Genomic DNA, 16,700 nt, shown 5'->3' on the forward strand with positions numbered 1-16,700 from the left:
TCAACTTGCGTGGCGAGTTGAACGGATTGATGGGGATTGTGTGAGTCGCCCATCATCACGCTTAGTTAAGACTTCTGATGAGGTGGAGGATTAAGGTCGAGTCAAAAGAAAGTAGTAGTCATACTATCCCAGATTTATCTTCCAAGAACCGCCAATTTTCACATAAAAAGCCTTGAAATCGACCCAACCACTAGTGGACCTCGTTATCATTTATTCTAGAATTGATCTTGCCTCTCAATACTCGGGTTAGAATGGCGAACCTGGCTTGACTTTGAAACCCCAGGCCATGACGTCACAGGGAGACGTGGGATTCATGCCCTACTTCCTCCAAAGGTAAGTCAGAGTCTCTATATATTGCTTTTTCGCACATATTTGGCACTTTTCATCCTGGGTATTGCCGAAAATTTTGAAGCTGGCGCTTTACGCTTTTTCTTGAAAATCCTGGTTGAAAGATAGATTGTGCCTGAAATGTAGGTGGTTGGCATTTTGTAGGTGTGAAATTGGCTCCAACACGGGAAACGACAATGAATAGGGCAGTTTAGCATGATTCTAAGTGAAAGGTCTCCGTGAAATAAAAAATGAAATAAAGGTCTGGTAACATAAGGAGGTAGCCCATCAAACTAATTTACAAATCAAATAACGAATGAAACAGGCGATGGGTCTCAAAGATGTCAAAAATTGGTCCAAAAGTACACGCTGGCAATATACAAGAGGGTTCCTCAGCCATTTTGAAGCAAGCTTAAGCTTCAAACGATGCATTTCATTTCGTAAATCTGGCGTTTTTGTGCGCTTTATCCCGGGTAGACATCTGGCGGCACTGAGTTAATTCCACCCCAGTCAAAACAAACCTAGATAGTGTCAGAACTCAGAATAATTGGATCAGTTCATGGACAAAATTCCGTTGCCCTCCTCCCAACAGTGAATTGAAGAGTGAGTGCCTTTCTTTAGGTCCAAAGGGGTGGGCCATCATAATCCACTCTCCATCCCAACTGTCACTCTCAAAGCTTTGGCATCTCGGATTAGAGGCTGGCTCGTGCTTTTTCAATCATGGATCCACTGGTTCTCTCCGTCTTGGTGGCCGTGTTAGCCGTGGCTCTGGCCGCCTTGCTCTACTACAAGAAAACCACCACGGCTGGACGAGCGCCTTCGACCCGCAGTGGGCCCGTACCCGCCGGTGCCGTCGCAGCCGTGGCCGGCGGTCGTCGACGGGCCGGTCCCCGATTACGACGCGCAGCTCAACGCGGGGATGCGGTGGAAGATGAAGCGGCCGAGGCCGAGGAAGCTCAGGCCGCCGAACGTGAGGAGCTGGCCGAAGCCGGGGTCAAGGTGCCGGACGGCAAAGTGGGCAAGAAGAAGATGGAGAAGCTGCAGTTGAAGGCCGAGAAGAAGGTGGCGCGCGAGGCCGAGGCCCAGGAGCGCGAGGAGCGCAAGAAACAGCAAGAGAAGGACCAGGCCTTGGCGGCTGAGGCGCGACAGCGGGAGCAGAATGAGGCGGAGCGGGAAGCGGCCGAGGAGCAACGCCTTAAGGAAGAGCAGCAACGCCGGGACAACGAGGAGTATATGAAGCTCAAGGCCGCGTTCAGCGTCGAGGCCGAGGGCTTTGATGAGAACGAGGACCCCGGGGATGCCCAAAACCAGCTCCGCAATTTCATACAGTACATTCAGGTGAGGGTGGGATGCGAATTCGAGTTAGGACATACTGGGTTATGTCAAAAGTGCATGATATCTGGCGGCCAATGGGGAGGAGCACTTCGGGTTGGATTAGGGCATAAAAGAGCAAAGTAAAAATTTTTTGGGGGGAAGACATGAAACAGCTGTTTCGCTTAGGTTTCACCGTATGCGTTAGCAGTGTCATCTACCAAGGACGCCTTCTTGGATAGTGTCGAATAACTCTTGTTGTTTTTTAAACCTTATGTTCGTGTCTCCTGTTGGTCCGAGCTTACTTGGGTTAACAGAAAACTTGGGCTTTTAGGATACGAAAGTGGTGGTTTTGGAGGACCTGGCCGCTCATTTTAAGATGAAGACCCAAGACACGATCGATCGGGTAACTCAACTCCAAGAGGACGGACTCCTGACCGGCGTTATTGACGATCGGGGCAAATTCATCTTCATTTCGCAGAAGGAATTGGAAGCCGTGGCCACTTTCATCCGACAACGAGGCCGCGTGTCCATTGCCGAATTGGCCGAAAGTAGCAATCAACTCATTACACTCACGCCCGAAGCTACGGTGAGCTGAGCTGTGATATTCAAGTGCATTCCCTACGTCAGTTATTAATTAATGTATGTCAAAAAGCATTGGATGAATATGAAAATACTTGGTTTATTCCTCACCGTTTGTATTGCTATTTTCAAAAAAGTGTCTCCTCGAGAGAAGTCGAGTTGCTTTACACGAGCAAAAGCATGAGGTCAGATTGGAACAGAAAAAGAGGGACAAGTTATTTCAATTTGTAAAATAAGGAGCAAAAAAATGCTAATCAACGTGAAGGGGTGCTCTATCTACTTTCTTGAACGGGTGACACGTTTCTTGGCTGGAGACGGACTTGCTTTCGACGAGGTGGAGACGGTTTTCTTTGTACTAAAAGAAGCAAAACAAGTGAATTAAGAAATCATGCCAAAGAGAGCTCGAGATGAAAAATTAACTGCAAACCTTTTGGCGACCTTCACTGGCGCTTTTTGAGGAGAAGCTTTAGTCGTCCGACCACCGGATTGCTTAGTCAATTCACTTGGAAGTGGAGATGCCTCGGCAACGGCTTTCTTGCCGCGTGTCTTCTTCACAGGAGGGGACTTTGAGGCCGCAGTTGCCTTAGCGGCCTTTTTAGCCGATGTGGCCTTGGTGGCTTTCTTGGCCGCAGCTCGCTTCTTCGGCGCAGGACTTGCCTCTTCCTTCATGGGTGAATCATTGTCAGCTATCTTTTGGGGAACAGGTGAGGCTTGCGCCTTCTTCCCACCTCGACCTTTCTTAGAAGAAGCCGGCTCCACGTCGTTTTCCTTTGTTGAAGCTTTAGCGACACCTCGTCGACCTCTTGTGGGTTTCGGTGTAATAGTTTTGGTCGGACTGCTAACGGCCAAGGTTTCATCTTCAGCTACAGCGTCTTTTTTGGCTTTCCGTCCTCGGGTAGCCTTGGGTGTCTTCTTAACAGGTGTCTTTGTCTTTTTCGTTGAAACAGCGGCTTTCCTAGTAACCCGTTTGGCGGGAGTCTTAACAACGGTTTCTTCAACGGAAGCAGTGGATTCATTCAATTCCTCTGCGATCTTTTTCCCTTTCGTTTTCTTGGCTGTGGATTTTTTAGCCGTAGATGCTTTCGAACCCTCTTGCTTCTTGGTCTTGAGAGCGTTCTTTTGGGGGGTTGAGGGCAATGGAGAGGCGGCAGCATTGACCTTCCTACGTCCACGTTTTGGTTTAGGGGATTGAGTCCTGGGCGTGGCTGGGGCCTTGGCTGTCCGTTTGCCACGTTTGGGAGGAGAGGCCTGAGTTTCAACCTCTTGCTCCGGTGCCGAGCGTTTGCGGGAAGACAACTTTGAAGCCTCTGGCTCAGCTGTCTTAGTTCCTTCGGCGGGGGCTTTCTTGGGGATTGCCTTAGAAGCCTTTCGAGTGGCCCTAGTTCTTCGACCTTTCATTGGCGAAGTCGGTTCTGTGCTGTCGTCATCGCTGTCTTTTTGAATACTCACATCTAACTTGGACAATTTCGCCGATGGTGATTGTAATGTGTCGTCTTGTCCTTTCCTCTTTCCTCGAGTCTTGGCAGGTTTTTTTTCGGTCACAGCCGGGGCTTTTCGTCCGCGAGCCTTTCGGACCGGTTTCGATGGCGAAGGTGTGGTCGTGTATGAAGCTGGTGACTTCAACGTTGCGGGAGTTTTAGTAGCAGATTTGGAAGCAGTTGGGGTGTGTTTAATCAAGACTGGAGTAGAGGTTGTCGACTTTGATGGACTAGGAGGCTTCATTGGGGATTGAGTTGAGTCTTGTGTGGATTTCCGTCGAACAGTGCTTGTGACCGGGCTGTTGAAGATAACCACTCCTTCCATGTAATCTGCTGCCATGTTGGGGTCATTTATCCTCTTCTTCCGATCAGAGGTAGCTTTCAGTGAACTGATCACTGATGAAGTTTTTGCTTTGCGATCCTTTGCTGAAGATTGTGTGATACTTGGGCTGCGGGCGGGGCTTACGGTGCTCACTCCAGATGTTTGATCTTTCAAGCTCTTGGCTGTCGCCTTTGGTTTGGGGGAGTTTCTCTTCAGTGGAGATTTCTTAGCCAAAACCGATGGCGATGGAAAAACTTGTCCATCAACCGATATGTCTACAATTTCAGACAGAGGTACCTCATTAGATATGCTCTTAGGGCTCTTTGAGGGAGTTTTTGCCTTGAAAGAGTTGTTGGCTGGGGTCTTTATCTTGGCAGAAGTTGTTGAAGGGGATTTTGACGGGGTCTTCGCTTTTGCAGGTGTCTTGGATGGGGTCTTCACTTTTGCAGGTGTCTTGGATGGTGTCTTTGTTTGTGCAGGGGTCTTTGCTTGTGCAGGGGTCTTTGCTTGTGCAGGGGTCTTTGCTTGTGCGGGGGTCTTTAACGAAACGTCCGAAATAGAGAGGATCTCAGGCATAGGCAACTCTGACACTACTGAGCTCTTGGGATTCGCAGGACTCTTGGCGGGTGTCTTGGCCTTTGCAGGACTCTTGGCGGGTGTCTTGGCCTTTGCAGGACTCTTGGCGGGTGTCTTGGCCTTTGCAGGACTCTTGGCGGGTGTCTTGGCCTTTGCAGGACTCTTGGCGGGTATCTTGGCATTTCCAGGACTCTTGGCAGGTGTTTTGGCCCTTGCATGTGTCTTGGCCTTTGCAGGACTCTTGACGGGTGTCTTTGTCATTTTCTCCTTCGACTTCGTAGGGGTCGACTCAAGACTGTTGGGCGTTTTGGACAAGGTGGGGGATTTCGTAAGGCTCTTATTCAGACTTCTTGTAGGAAGCTGTTTCACAGGGCTTTTCCTCGGTGTTTTAGTCTTCTTGGATGGTGTGTTCTTTTTCAGACTTTTGGGTACGATTGCCTTGGGACTAAACGTTGGTGTTTTGGATCTCATGGGACTCTTTCCGTTTGCTCTAACCGGGGTTGAGAGTGTGGACTCTAGATCAATTTTTCGTCGAGGAGTTTTCTTTTGGGACACAGACAAAGGTGAGACAAATGTTTCAAGTGGAATATTGGGAGTTTGAATTGATGAGAAATCAAATCCAGGAGTTAGCAAAGCGGAAAACGATTTGTTCCCACGTCTGCCAAGAGATTGAGGGGTAGCAACTTTCACGTTCTTGGGCGTCTTCTTTGTTTTCTGAATGCTTCTCGAAACAGATAAAGGTGTGTTGGTTTTGGCCTAAAAGCAGAAAAACACACTCCAATTTACATAAAAATGTACACGTTGAGAAACACGGACCTTTGATTTTCTTGGAGTCCTGGTCCTTGCAAGGTCAGATTTGCCAATAACAATGTTTTCTGGAGACAAGGCGTGGCCGGTGGTTTCTGCATTAGTCGGAATTTTGGCCATCTAATTAGTGAAAAAAATTAAATAAGAAATTTTACCAATAAGAAGATTGCCTCGGTACTTACACTCTTCCTTTTGGCACTGGAAAGGGCTTTTTTGACTTTTTGTCCCCTAGGTATTAATCTTAAGGCTCGATTAACTTTCATGGTCTTCAACGCACTGGCGGCTGGAGTTTTCTTGGCGATATCTGCCCAAGCTTTCTTCTTCGCCGCTGATTTTGCCGGAGTTTTAGCCGTCAAAATTTTAGGCGTCTTGGACACTTTTCCAGTTCTCCTTACAGACTTCAATGGATCTTTCTTCACCGATTTGGAATTGGCTCCAATTCGCACAGATCGCGGGGTCATGAGCGGGGCGACAGTTTTGGGCGTTTTCTCTTTCATGACCGACTTTTGAGAGTTCATAAGCAACGGCTTTTGAGGCGTTTTCTTCTCTCCCGACTTCGAAGTGTTGACGGCTTGAGCTACATCGAAAGTTGAAGACTCTGGAGTCATGAACAGTTTTGCCAAGCTTCTAAATGGGGAATCCTTTTTCGCAGCCGATCGAGGGGTTTTCATCGATAGCCTTTTTTTCCCCAAGGATTTTGGCGTGGATTTTCCTAATGATTGAACCTTCACGGGGCTGGACCGCGATTGTCTTGTCGGAGAAGCAGAGAGTCGCTTGTTAATCGAAGTGGCATTCTTTGCTAACCTTGGAACCGTCTTTGGAGTTCTCATCGGCGATCTGGTGCTTTTTGCAGGAGGAGTTTTCGCAGACAATTGAGAGGATGATGCTTTTGGTGTCTTCACATAAGCCTTCAGTGACTGGACCTTAGGAGTCTCATTGGACATGTTTGGAGTAAGTTTTGTGGTACTCTTCAATGATTTCGGTGTTGATAAAGGCGAGTTCTTGGTAAGTTTTGGAGTTAACTTCGGAGAGGTTCGCACTAATTTAGGAGAAGCCACAATTGAAGGCGTCCCTGACTTACTAATGACCGTCGAGGATAGATTGGCCATTCTTGAAGTCATCTGAGGAGACGATTCTACGGACTTCGGTGTTTGCTTGGAAGAGGCCCTTATGGATATCGGCGTTTTCTTCGGAGATGTCTTTACCAATTTCGGCGTTTTTTTGGGCGAGGTCTTTACCAATATCGGCGTTTTCTTTGGAGAGGTCTTTGCCGATTTCGGCGTTTTCTTGGGCGAGGTCTTTACCAGTTTCGGCGTTTTCTTGGGTGAGGTCTTTACCGATATCGGCGTTTTCTTGGGTGAGGTCTTTACCGATATCGGCGTTTTCTTGGGTGAGGTCTTTACCGGTTTCGGCGTTTTCTTGGGAGAGGTCTTTACCGGTTTCGGCGTTTTCTTAGGAGAGGTCTTTACCGATTTCGGCGTTTTCTTAGGAGAGGCCTTTACCGATTTCGGCGTTTTCTTGGGAGAGGCCTTTACTGATTTCGGGGTTTTCTGGGGAGACACTCGCACCTTTATTTTCTTTTGCGGGGATTGCCTCGACGACTTTGGCGTAGACAAAGAAGCAGAAACGCTGGATCTTGGAGTAGACTTTGGCGAAGCAATCTTGGCAGACTTTGGAGTTATCTGGGTAGAAGGTGTGAGTTTGGCGCTCTTCTTGGCAGAACCTTTGGCAGATTTCGGGGTTCTTGGGCTAGCCTTACTTGGACTCTTATTGGGGGGCGATTGCCGGGGAGAAGAACGATGGCCGGACGAGTTTTTCAAGCGGGGAGTGTCATTATTGGACCGTACTAGCACGCTCTTTTGATCGTTCTCTTCTACTTGCGCCTGAAATGTTCAAACGTTAGTCGACACCTAAATTGAGAGGTCTTGCATGCCTTTCGTATACTTGTTTGGTGGCCATGGACTTCTTTAAACTCTGCTTTAACAGAGACGACGGCGAAGTCGCCACCTTCCTGTTGGTAGGCGTAGTTGGTTCTTGAACTTTGGGAACGGCCCCTTTCCTCACAGGAGTGCTCGGTGGAAGAGTCTTATCGATCAGCTCCGGGGAAATGTAAGGTCCAAATGATACTCGCTTTCTTGGCGAGGCTAAGGCTTGGCGTCGATGAGCTGTGGCAGGAAGGCAGTCTTAGGGTCTCTGGATAAGTAAGACAATTCATTCGTGGATTAAGCGGCCTTACCTAAAGCATCCACGGATCGGGAGCCAGCTAAGGCTAATGCCTTGCTCTTCTTCCCGGAGTTTTTGGGGGTTCCGTCCAATCGGGACCTGCTGTTATTGGGTGATTTCTTGGGCGTGAGAACACCGCCTCGTTTGGGGCTCTTGGCCGACTGGTGGACCAAGCTCGATCCCTTCGGATACTCCCATCGAAACGAGCGATCAGCCACGGTAAAAACGTCCTTATGACCCAACAACACGACTTCATGGCTTTTCAGAGCTCGGCCATTGATCAAAGTCGGGTTGTTCGAGAGAGACGTCAGGATTACCTAAAGATCAAAAGCATGTCTTGAAAAGGATCGAGTTCGGACTACGTTTTTCTCCACCCCTTGGTTGGCGTCGCTCATTGTTCATTGTGTGCCAAATTGACATCAGGTTTAGTCGACGGTTAGATTAGGTATAACGCTAAAGAAGTGGGGAATAACATCGAAAGAGCAGTTTTCAGGTTCACTTGTAGGAACACTCGGTCAGTTGATCAATCAGTTCATCAGTTGGCAGGAAATCATTTCCGGCGACCAATGCAATGTCCCAACCATGTTCAAAATTCGCCTGACCTGTTGGTTTTCATTGACATCAATCCGGCATTGTTCCTGGGCCACGGTTTCGAGTTGAACGCGGATATCGCACTCTTCGCGTCGTCCCAGTAAACAGCTCTCATTGGTCATGGGAAAGGTGGAACCATCGCCACCACTCCGCTTGATCACCACGATGGAACCGTGGAACGGCATGCTCCTCTCACCACTACTCATACTCCAAAGCTCAAAACCCGGTTCACCGGCACGGCCAGGAGTTCAGTCCACCTGAGGGCATGCTCCGGCTAACGAAATCCGGGAAATCAGGGGAACCCCAGGCACCGAAGCGGCTGGATCCAGGGAACACAACGTGGCAACGCACGGGCCAAGCTCACGCACACGTCTTCACGGCTCAACCGCCACTTTTGAACTAAACTGACGCGAGCGCCGCCGCCTAAAACAGCGAAAATCGATCAGCGAGCCTTGTTTTGAAGATGAGGCATAAGAGATCAGAATCCAGGATTCGACATAAAATGGAATGAAAGGCCCAAAAGGGGACACAAAAGAGTCATTTTTTTTTAATTTCTAGGGCTCATAGCCACTGGATTTTTTTTTCGCAGTTTATTACCATTGATTTATTTGAGTGGAAAACAGGTCTGACGCCAGTCACCCTCAAGGCAATTCTGAGTCCGCGGCCCCGACCGCCAAATTTTCATAACAAAGTAGATCTTCACTAGTATGGCTGTTTTACATAATTAATAAAACCAATACCATACACTTTCACACATGGTAGCTTGAAAACTCTAACGCCAGCCGTTTCACCGGGTCTCATGGCCTAATATGTACAGAATAGCTTTTAGAGGTGGAGGAATTTTCTCGGCACGCCAGTGTCAGTAATGAAACTACGCCTACATGATATGGGCTATTTTAATACCAATGGTCACTATTATATCCTTTTCAATCTAAAACCGTCCCCCGCCCCCAATCGTACCCTCGAGCAAAGTAATCTGTCTCTAACTTTCTATTTTTGAATCCATCGCGAACTACTTTCATTGGCACTTTTTTTGAATCTGAGAATCTGAATGGATTGGCTGGGTAGGTAGGTAGGTAGGGGCTTTGCCGATCGATTTGACCGAAGCCGATCTACTACCTATCTAGCTGAGCGGAGGGGGACTTGTGCGCCAAAAACCTGGGATTGGATGGGCGTCAGGTGTCTTTGCCTGGGAAACTCTGACGTATCCGCCCATTGCCGCCCATCTCCATCGGCCACCCGACATGGCCACGCGAACGCGAAGATCCAGGTAAAGGAACTTGTCTGGGCTTGAATCGATGGACTTGAACTGAAACCCGTGATGTTTTGGCCATTTCTAGCTTAATGCCCGCCCCTCCCCGATCCAGTTGGATCCAGCCTCAGGCCAAGGCGCTCAAAACCAAGGTGGAACGACGAACCCAGATGGCACCTGAGTTTGGGCCTAGTCAGGAGTTCGATTTCGATGCGCCTGTGATGAGTCCGGCCGGACCTATGACTCGGTAAATATCCACCCAATCTCATGGACAAAACTCACCCGGAACTCACCCTGACGAAAGATCGAGACTGGATTTTCAGAAATTAGACTTCATATAATCGGTGGTTCCCCGTCCCCTTTTCGCCTTCTAAGTCATCAAATGAATGAGACCCATTTGAATTTTGTTTGAAGTCTCAACTAGGTACAGAAGTACAAGCTTGTTTAAAATCCAATTCGAAACCCTGTTGCTAAAAAGATGAAATTCGATGTTCGAGATGATAGTCCTAGACTGCCAAATGTAATATATTTCGAACAATCGGGAATCCATAGCTCAAATGTTCTTGGGAAATTATTCATAGGTCTCGTCGCTCATCTATTTACGGGCTACGCGGCAATTCAACCGTCCGCCCGTCTCAAAAGAGAAGTTCGGCGACCTCCAGTAAAGCCATGGACTCCATTACCGCGGCCAAACCCTTAGATTCGGGCAAATCCCGAGCCCGAAGATCTAGTGTAGCACCTTCGAATCGGTCAAAAGAAACTCCAGCTCCTTCGTCTTCGAATGGGTCATCTGTCACATCCTCAAAGATATCTGCCCCCCGCAAATCTCCGGTTAACCCTGTCCCATCTACCTGCCACACTAATGCTCGAGCTTCAGCCAAGAGTATCAAAACTGCGATTTCACGATCTCCACCGAAGGTTGACGGCCAACACGTCATGAAAAAGTCGGATTGCTTTTTGACGAACAATTCGGTAAACTCAGATGTTCAAGTCGTCTTAGAGCGTCTCACCGAAACGCCCGAAATTAAAGAAGCTTTAGACCGTCCTGAAAATGTTCAAAGACTTGGCGATCAAAAGTCCATTGCTGAGCATGACGAGCTAGCGGTCGGATCTCCAATGTCCCGCCGCAAAACTGTGCAAATTCAGGAAGCGGATTTCAGCCCTAGAGTCACTCGATCAATCAGAATGATCAAAAAGACACCTTTCAAGAAACCCAAGTTTGGTCCCGCCTCTTCCAAGTTGTCGCCCAATTCTAGGGCAAACCTTTGGCCAACTAGACAGAAACACTCCGTTTTCTCTGGTACTCCTCAATCGATGAATCCCGTGGACATGCTGAAAAGAAATCTCCAAGACAAGGTGAAACATCAAATGGAGGACACCATTGCTCAATTACCGAATAATACCTCTCCGTATCTGATGATTGAAAATGAGACTGAAAATGGCTCACCTGATTACAAATTTACCAAGTTGAATGGGGCTGCTCCAAAAAGTGCCAAGGCTGCTGCCAAGTACCTGACTGCTACCCCCGGCGTCCGTCAAATTCGACCTCGAGAGGCATTGTTGCAACTGGATGGGAACACTCCTCAAACCGGACCTACTATGACGAGTACGTCCGTGTCGCGATTGAGCCTTAAAAGAAGTACACCCTTGAAGGTCCGACCTCTGTTGCTTTTTGAGGATGAGGATGACGAAGATACTATGAAAAACTCTCCAAGCTTGAACGGGTTGAATCAACCCGAAGATATTTCAATGGAACAAGTTCCCCTTGGAAGCCCTGTTCAATCTGACTCTCAAATGATTACCGGGGATCTCGCACGAGCGTGCTTGATCATGTAAAATACATTTTCACCTATTTTGAATATGACTAGCGAATCGAAGCTAAATCCCCACCTGTAAATAGTATAGTGTTTAGGACCCGTTGTGGAAGCTTGATAGAAAAAAACTCAAGAAAGCAGCTTTATTTGCTCATAGAAAATATTTATGTAATATCAACAGCGACAATAAAACTAGATTGAGGAGACTAACTAACTTGTGTAAAATGAAAAATAGTACATGCCATGTATGTTGATGCAGAATCAGTTTTATCATGAATTGCAAGGGCTCAAAAATGGTCAATGTTCTGAAATGTTTACAATCGGAATGTATTGAATATTTTAGTTTCTATGATCCTACGATCAAAAATATTTTAGACTTGCCTTGACTTGCGTTATCTCTTATCGCGAGCCCGACTCTTCTAAGGTTATTTGACCTTGCTTATGTGATGATGGCATTGAGACCCTTGCGATTGTCTAAAAGCTTGAGTTGATTTTGTAGATTGTGTAATTGTACTATTTAGGACGATGTCTTGACTTCTTTTCCTTTGCTCTTAAACACGTTGATCTTGAGCGAAAGAGGTGAGGACTGCTCCTCGAGCCTTTCCTCCTCATTCTTAATGTAGCGGGATTGTAGCAGTATATCAGGTTTGACTTCCATTGCCTCTTCGCCATCTACAAAACTCTCCTCATGGTTGAAGCTATCCTCGTCCAGATGAGGTGCTTCGTCCAATTCCTCTTCTTCCGATTCCAGTTCAATCTCGTGATCCTCCATATGACCTTGATATGATTCCTCGCCGAGCTAAAAAGTAAAATAATATTTTCATTATTAGGCTAATCATAAAGTGAGATTTTCTCTGATATGCAATTTTCTCAAAACTGTGCTATTTCACATCAACGATTGAGCTTATACCTTGGCCGTGAGCTGATAAGCAAGCAAAGTTGGATCAACCTTGAGAAGAGTAGCTGCCTGCTTTAGACTAATTCGTCCTGTCCTAAGGAGTTCCAGAATATTCTCTTGGTCTGAAATATCTGAATGAATAGGAGAGGGATTTCGGACAATTTGTCCCTTGTTAGGTTTGTTCCAGGCGTGTTTCAAGTAGCCAAAAGTTTCTCGGTAGCGTCCATACAAGGTTCCGTACGAAACTCCAAGTAACTCAGCCGCCCCCTTCATGTCTATTTCTTTGTTCCTGACAGCCTGGAACGAATAAGTGGAACGATTACAGCCCAGTACATTATTGGAAAGTCAAATTAATTTTCCTCTTTAGTATTACCTGCATGATAACTTTGACATAATGCTCGTCCCAAAACTGTTGCCTCGATCCAGAGAGCAAATAGTCGGGCATTTTGACGATATTTAATTCAGCAATCCGTTGCGGAGTCAAAGGACCACCCGGTGTTGGCATCGGGTTTGGTCCAGATGGATCTGCATTGCTCGTGGATGGGATCGAGATATCGTGTGGCACATTGTCCGAAGTTCGTGAAGAAGAATCTATCGATGATGGTGATTGGGATGGGATATATTGGGAATTGTGGGCGCCAAATCCGAAGGACTGAATTGGCGTTACTTTCATGTTTGAGAAACATGGATCTGGCACTTCTCCTGGAGCATCCAAAGTCCTTGGTCTTCCTCGTTTTCGCTTAGGCTCTCCAGAAGGGCTGTCCCTGCTTTTGAAAACTGGAGATCCACCTATATCAATGGTTCTGCTCCCGACGGAAGAGGATTCCGAGAGACCTTTTGGTTCCATTCTGCTATTTCTAGATGGAAGAGGATCCTGCGATGATCTCGTCGTCTTGTTGTCCTCAAATTCATGCTCTCCATCAGCATCAGCCAGGCCTTTGACTTGGAGGTTCTCAGCAGTCTTCAAAAGGGATTCCAGTTGATCTTGAGGAACATTAATTTCCCCTTTATACATGAACTCGACCAGAGCCTTAACATCATCGTAACGAGTGTCCTTCAAAATCACCACTTGGTTCTTCTCGTTGAACTCGCAAAATATTGATTCGAAATACGAGCTGCAGGCCAGAAGGACAACCTATGGAATATATTCAGTGTGATATCTATTCATTCACATCTCTAACATTTTACTTCAGATGGTAATACCTAAACAAAGTGTTGATAAGCTCTGACAAACCTATGCTCCAGCCGAATTAAAAGTTATGCATCAAAAAAATTTTTTGAATGGGAATGGTACAAAAACCTCACTATGATATTATCGATCGATGTCTAATTGCATACCATAAAGAACTGTTCTTACCTTGTGAGCCCTGAGAGTCTTGCCTTCCGCGGCGACGAGCACGTCACAGAACTGTTGCGAGCCTAATAGTCGGTCAAAGACCTTCAAGAGGTTCGATTGGTGATTGTTCCATTTGAGACAGTACTGTTGTTGCGGATTCACAGAAGAACTCATGGTGAGATCAAACTGAAAAAATAATCAGATCCCATTTCAAGTGACCAAGTGTTGCACTGGCGACGGCTAAGTAGCAGCAAGAGTAGATAATGCTCGAATGTCGACTTACTTATTTTGGAACACAACTTTGTTTAGTATTGATTTACTTTTGTTGCTCTTTGTGCGACTAGCTACATGCTTCGCCTGAAGGCTATGATCGAATTATAGAAAGAAAAAAACGTTCAAATAAAATATTTTTGTAATCTCGTCATGTTTGTGAATGTGCAATTGACGGAGTGAGTGAGTGAGTGGGTGAGTGAGTGCATGCATGTGCCTCTGTACAGACAAGCTTTTTTTAAGAGGCAAGAATTTCCTAATAGTCCTGCTTATCGGCACTGACGATGACATTTGTTCTACTTACCTCAAGTTTTTGATAGGAGGATTCAACAAAGGGATTGTTCAGCCAACACGAAAGAAACTATGCACCTCGCTCTCAAGCAAGGTGTTCTTTTTCGAGAAAAATTGGTTTATCGATTTTTCCCAAAAGCTTTGCTCACCACACAGAAGGGAGAACGTGTAAGGGGGGGGGGAGTGAATGCCAGTGTGTTGCCACTACTGGTACAACTACAAACACGTACTTCTTTTACTACACTCTTGGTCTATCTTCTTATTTCTCGTTCCCACTAAGACATACACACAATAATACTCTTCCAAACATTTTTGACTTTACGTGAACACACAAGAGAGCAATGCAAGACCTCCGCCGCTGCGCCTTCGTTTACTACTTCTTCTTCTTCTTCTACTTCTGCTACAACAAGTCGTCCCAAAAAGTTGTTCTTTCAAAATTGGGAAATAAAAAACCCGGACCTTCGTTCGGCTATGCCTCTCAGGCTAGTTGGCAAGCCTGGCCCTCCTGCTCCTCCTCCGCCTCCTTCACAACCCGCCCGGCCAGCTCCCTTCCCCCTTCTCTGCCTTCTCCCATTAGTTCCCTTCCAAATGCACAAAAAAGGTTGTAAAAAATTTTGAGAAAAAATTCGTCAAAAAATGTCTTGCCTCTTGCTCGGGCTTCTCCTGGCAGGCAGCGAGCCCACCCGGCGGGAACGCGCCTCCCTCACCGCCTTCACCGATCCATCCAGGCTCTAGCTCTTGTTCTAGCTCCATTCACTCACTCGATCCTAGCTTTTATTGAAGTACGGACAGCCTCAGTCAGTCAGTCAGTTAGCCGGTGGGTGGGTCGGTCGGTAGGTTGGACGAACATTTTGGAAGAGCTGTCTTTGAATGTTCGTAGAATTCCTCTTCGCCTCTTCTTCTCATTATTAGTTAGGCTCCTCTGTCTGACAACTAGCACTGGTAACACACTAGGCAACCCATATCAGCTTGAAAAGCAATAGATGTGTTTCAATTTGTAGTCTATGCCAAATCTCTTTTCATTTGTGAATGGACTTCTTCTATCAGTTCGCCTCATTCAAGTCATGTCAAACGATCGTGATATGATTCGAAGCGTAATTAAAAGAACCTGTTCTCGCTTAGGCGTCAGAGTAAAGCCAATTCGCACAAATTTGGCATAATTTCTCACATTTTTCAAAAGAATACCGGCTCGGCCCGACCTTCTTTCCAATAAAAACCAGCCCCCCCCCCCTGTTTGCTGGCTGGATAGAGCCTACTCTACATTCAGTCGTATGTGTTCTTATTCCTTCGTCCGTGTTCATGGTGAGATCTCGGGGAAATATCAAACTTGGTCGAGCCCGTTTGTCGGTCCGCGCCATGATGAGAACAAATATAGAAAGGGCCGGGGATTACTCCGGTTTGCAGTTTGTACACGGCTGGTTCGTTCTTTCACTTTCTGCTATTGGAACGACGCAACCACGAGCCTTCAAGAAGCCCTATTTGTTGGTCGGTCGAAGCAACCGACGAACCAACGAAACAACGGAGCTAGTGGCTTAGACTGTGTGGAGCTCGCGTTAAATCACGAAGAACGGGACGGGGTGGTGCAATCTACCGATAAAAAGAAGATATGTTTTCGGAGAATTACGCCTTGCGGACACCACTAGAAGTGCTTGCAACAGGCCAGTTAGGCCAGCTAGGCTAGACAGGCCAGTGCTGGCCCGAGCGAGCAGCCTTGATCTTCCAAATTGAACGACTCTCAAAATTTGAGCAAAAAATTGAATAGAAAAACTCCAGTCAGCAGCAGGCATCAGTCACGGAGTGCTGCAGCCTGCTGCGGTTTAGTCAGACTTTGTCTGATAAATCTTTGTCCTACTCCAAAATAAGTTGAAACGAGGCTTTGTGAACAGTCTGGTTTTTGCTTGGAGGCCCATACAATTTTTCGTGAAGCTAGATTTTTACAACTGAGCATGACTTGACTTGGGAATGGCAATCGGATTGAAATTGTGAACATTTAGTTCCAATGATTTGGTATTCTTTTGATCGAGATTAGTAGGGAGTTTTAGGTTGTGGCGTTGCCCTCGGGTCAAGAGAAACACAAATTGAGATTTCAATTGAAAGGTAGAACAGTTCTCTTCTCATTGCATAGTTATTAATGCTGATTGACCAGATATGTCTCATTGGTTTAACGACTCCCATCAAAGAATGACCAAACTGAAAACAAAAAGCATTTCTTCCAAACAGTTATTTTCATTTAAGCAAATGTCTTAGTTGAACTTTGAAGTAAGGATATGACAGAGAAGACGGAAGCTATCGTGCTTGATTTGACTTCACTAAAACGTCATGTGTTATTATCAAAGGTGGGCGCAAAATCGTTCAACGTTGATGAACGACTTTTACTGCTTCGTTAACAGTTAACAGACTCGCTAAATTCATTCACCGACTTAAAGCCGCCTATTGTATTTTCATTCCGTTTATACTTTAATTTCAAGGTCCGTTAATCGGAATAATTATGATTTTGTAGAGTTACACTTTCTCAGTAAAACTAAATTTTGCTTTACTGATTTACGAACTTCTAAAAAGTCCGTGACAGTTTCAACCATTTTCTTTGTTCTATTTACCGTAAGATGACACAGAAGATCAATT

General features: G+C 46.4%; 4 protein-coding genes across 6 annotated transcripts; 2 read left to right on the forward strand and 2 right to left on the reverse strand.

Moving 5' to 3' along the window:
* Positions 1-830: 830 nt before the first annotated feature.
* LOC131881242 (DDRGK domain-containing protein 1-like) lies at positions 831-2,330 on the forward strand. The gene is made up of 2 exons (XM_059228053.1): positions 831-1,665; positions 1,973-2,330. Exons 1-2 carry the CDS (start codon positions 1,048-1,050, stop codon positions 2,234-2,236), a joined length of 882 nt encoding a protein of 293 aa, XP_059084036.1. The 5' UTR covers positions 831-1,047; the 3' UTR covers positions 2,237-2,330.
* On the reverse strand, positions 2,301-8,566 carry LOC131881230 (mucin-2-like). Its single transcript, XM_059228032.1, has 7 exons — positions 8,229-8,566; positions 7,640-7,943; positions 7,348-7,568; positions 5,586-7,286; positions 5,413-5,523; positions 2,648-5,352; positions 2,301-2,575 (listed from the first exon to the last, which is right to left on the reverse strand). The coding sequence occupies exons 1-7, from the start codon at positions 8,421-8,423 to the stop codon at positions 2,497-2,499; spliced, it is 5,316 nt and encodes a 1,771-aa protein (XP_059084015.1). The 5' UTR covers positions 8,424-8,566; the 3' UTR covers positions 2,301-2,496.
* Positions 8,567-9,248: 682 nt separating this feature from the next.
* Positions 9,249-11,328, forward strand: LOC131881238 (uncharacterized). Its single transcript, XM_059228048.1, has 3 exons — positions 9,249-9,487; positions 9,558-9,716; positions 10,051-11,328. Exons 1-3 carry the CDS (start codon positions 9,462-9,464, stop codon positions 11,303-11,305), a joined length of 1,440 nt encoding a protein of 479 aa, XP_059084031.1. The 5' UTR covers positions 9,249-9,461; the 3' UTR covers positions 11,306-11,328.
* Positions 11,329-11,412: 84 nt separating this feature from the next.
* LOC131881236 (zinc finger and BTB domain-containing protein 24-like) lies at positions 11,413-15,038 on the reverse strand. Of its 3 annotated transcripts, none has more exons than XM_059228043.1 (5): positions 14,724-15,038; positions 13,539-13,703; positions 12,555-13,316; positions 12,194-12,478; positions 11,413-12,082 (listed from the first exon to the last, which is right to left on the reverse strand). In XM_059228043.1, the coding sequence occupies exons 1-5, from the start codon at positions 14,829-14,831 to the stop codon at positions 11,801-11,803; spliced, it is 1,602 nt and encodes a 533-aa protein (XP_059084026.1). In that variant the 5' UTR covers positions 14,832-15,038; the 3' UTR covers positions 11,413-11,800. The 3 variants fall into 3 exon arrangements, with proteins under 3 accessions (XP_059084026.1, XP_059084027.1, XP_059084028.1); XM_059228044.1 differs by lacking the exon at positions 14,724-15,038 and adding an exon at positions 14,092-14,630; XM_059228045.1 differs by lacking the exon at positions 14,724-15,038 and adding an exon at positions 13,801-13,992.
* Positions 15,039-16,700: the final 1,662 nt, after the last annotated feature.

This window comes from Tigriopus californicus, chromosome 5, assembly GCF_007210705.1.
Source record: "Tigriopus californicus strain San Diego chromosome 5, Tcal_SD_v2.1, whole genome shotgun sequence".
In the NCBI taxonomy this organism is placed as follows: domain Eukaryota; kingdom Metazoa; phylum Arthropoda; class Copepoda; order Harpacticoida; family Harpacticidae; genus Tigriopus; species Tigriopus californicus.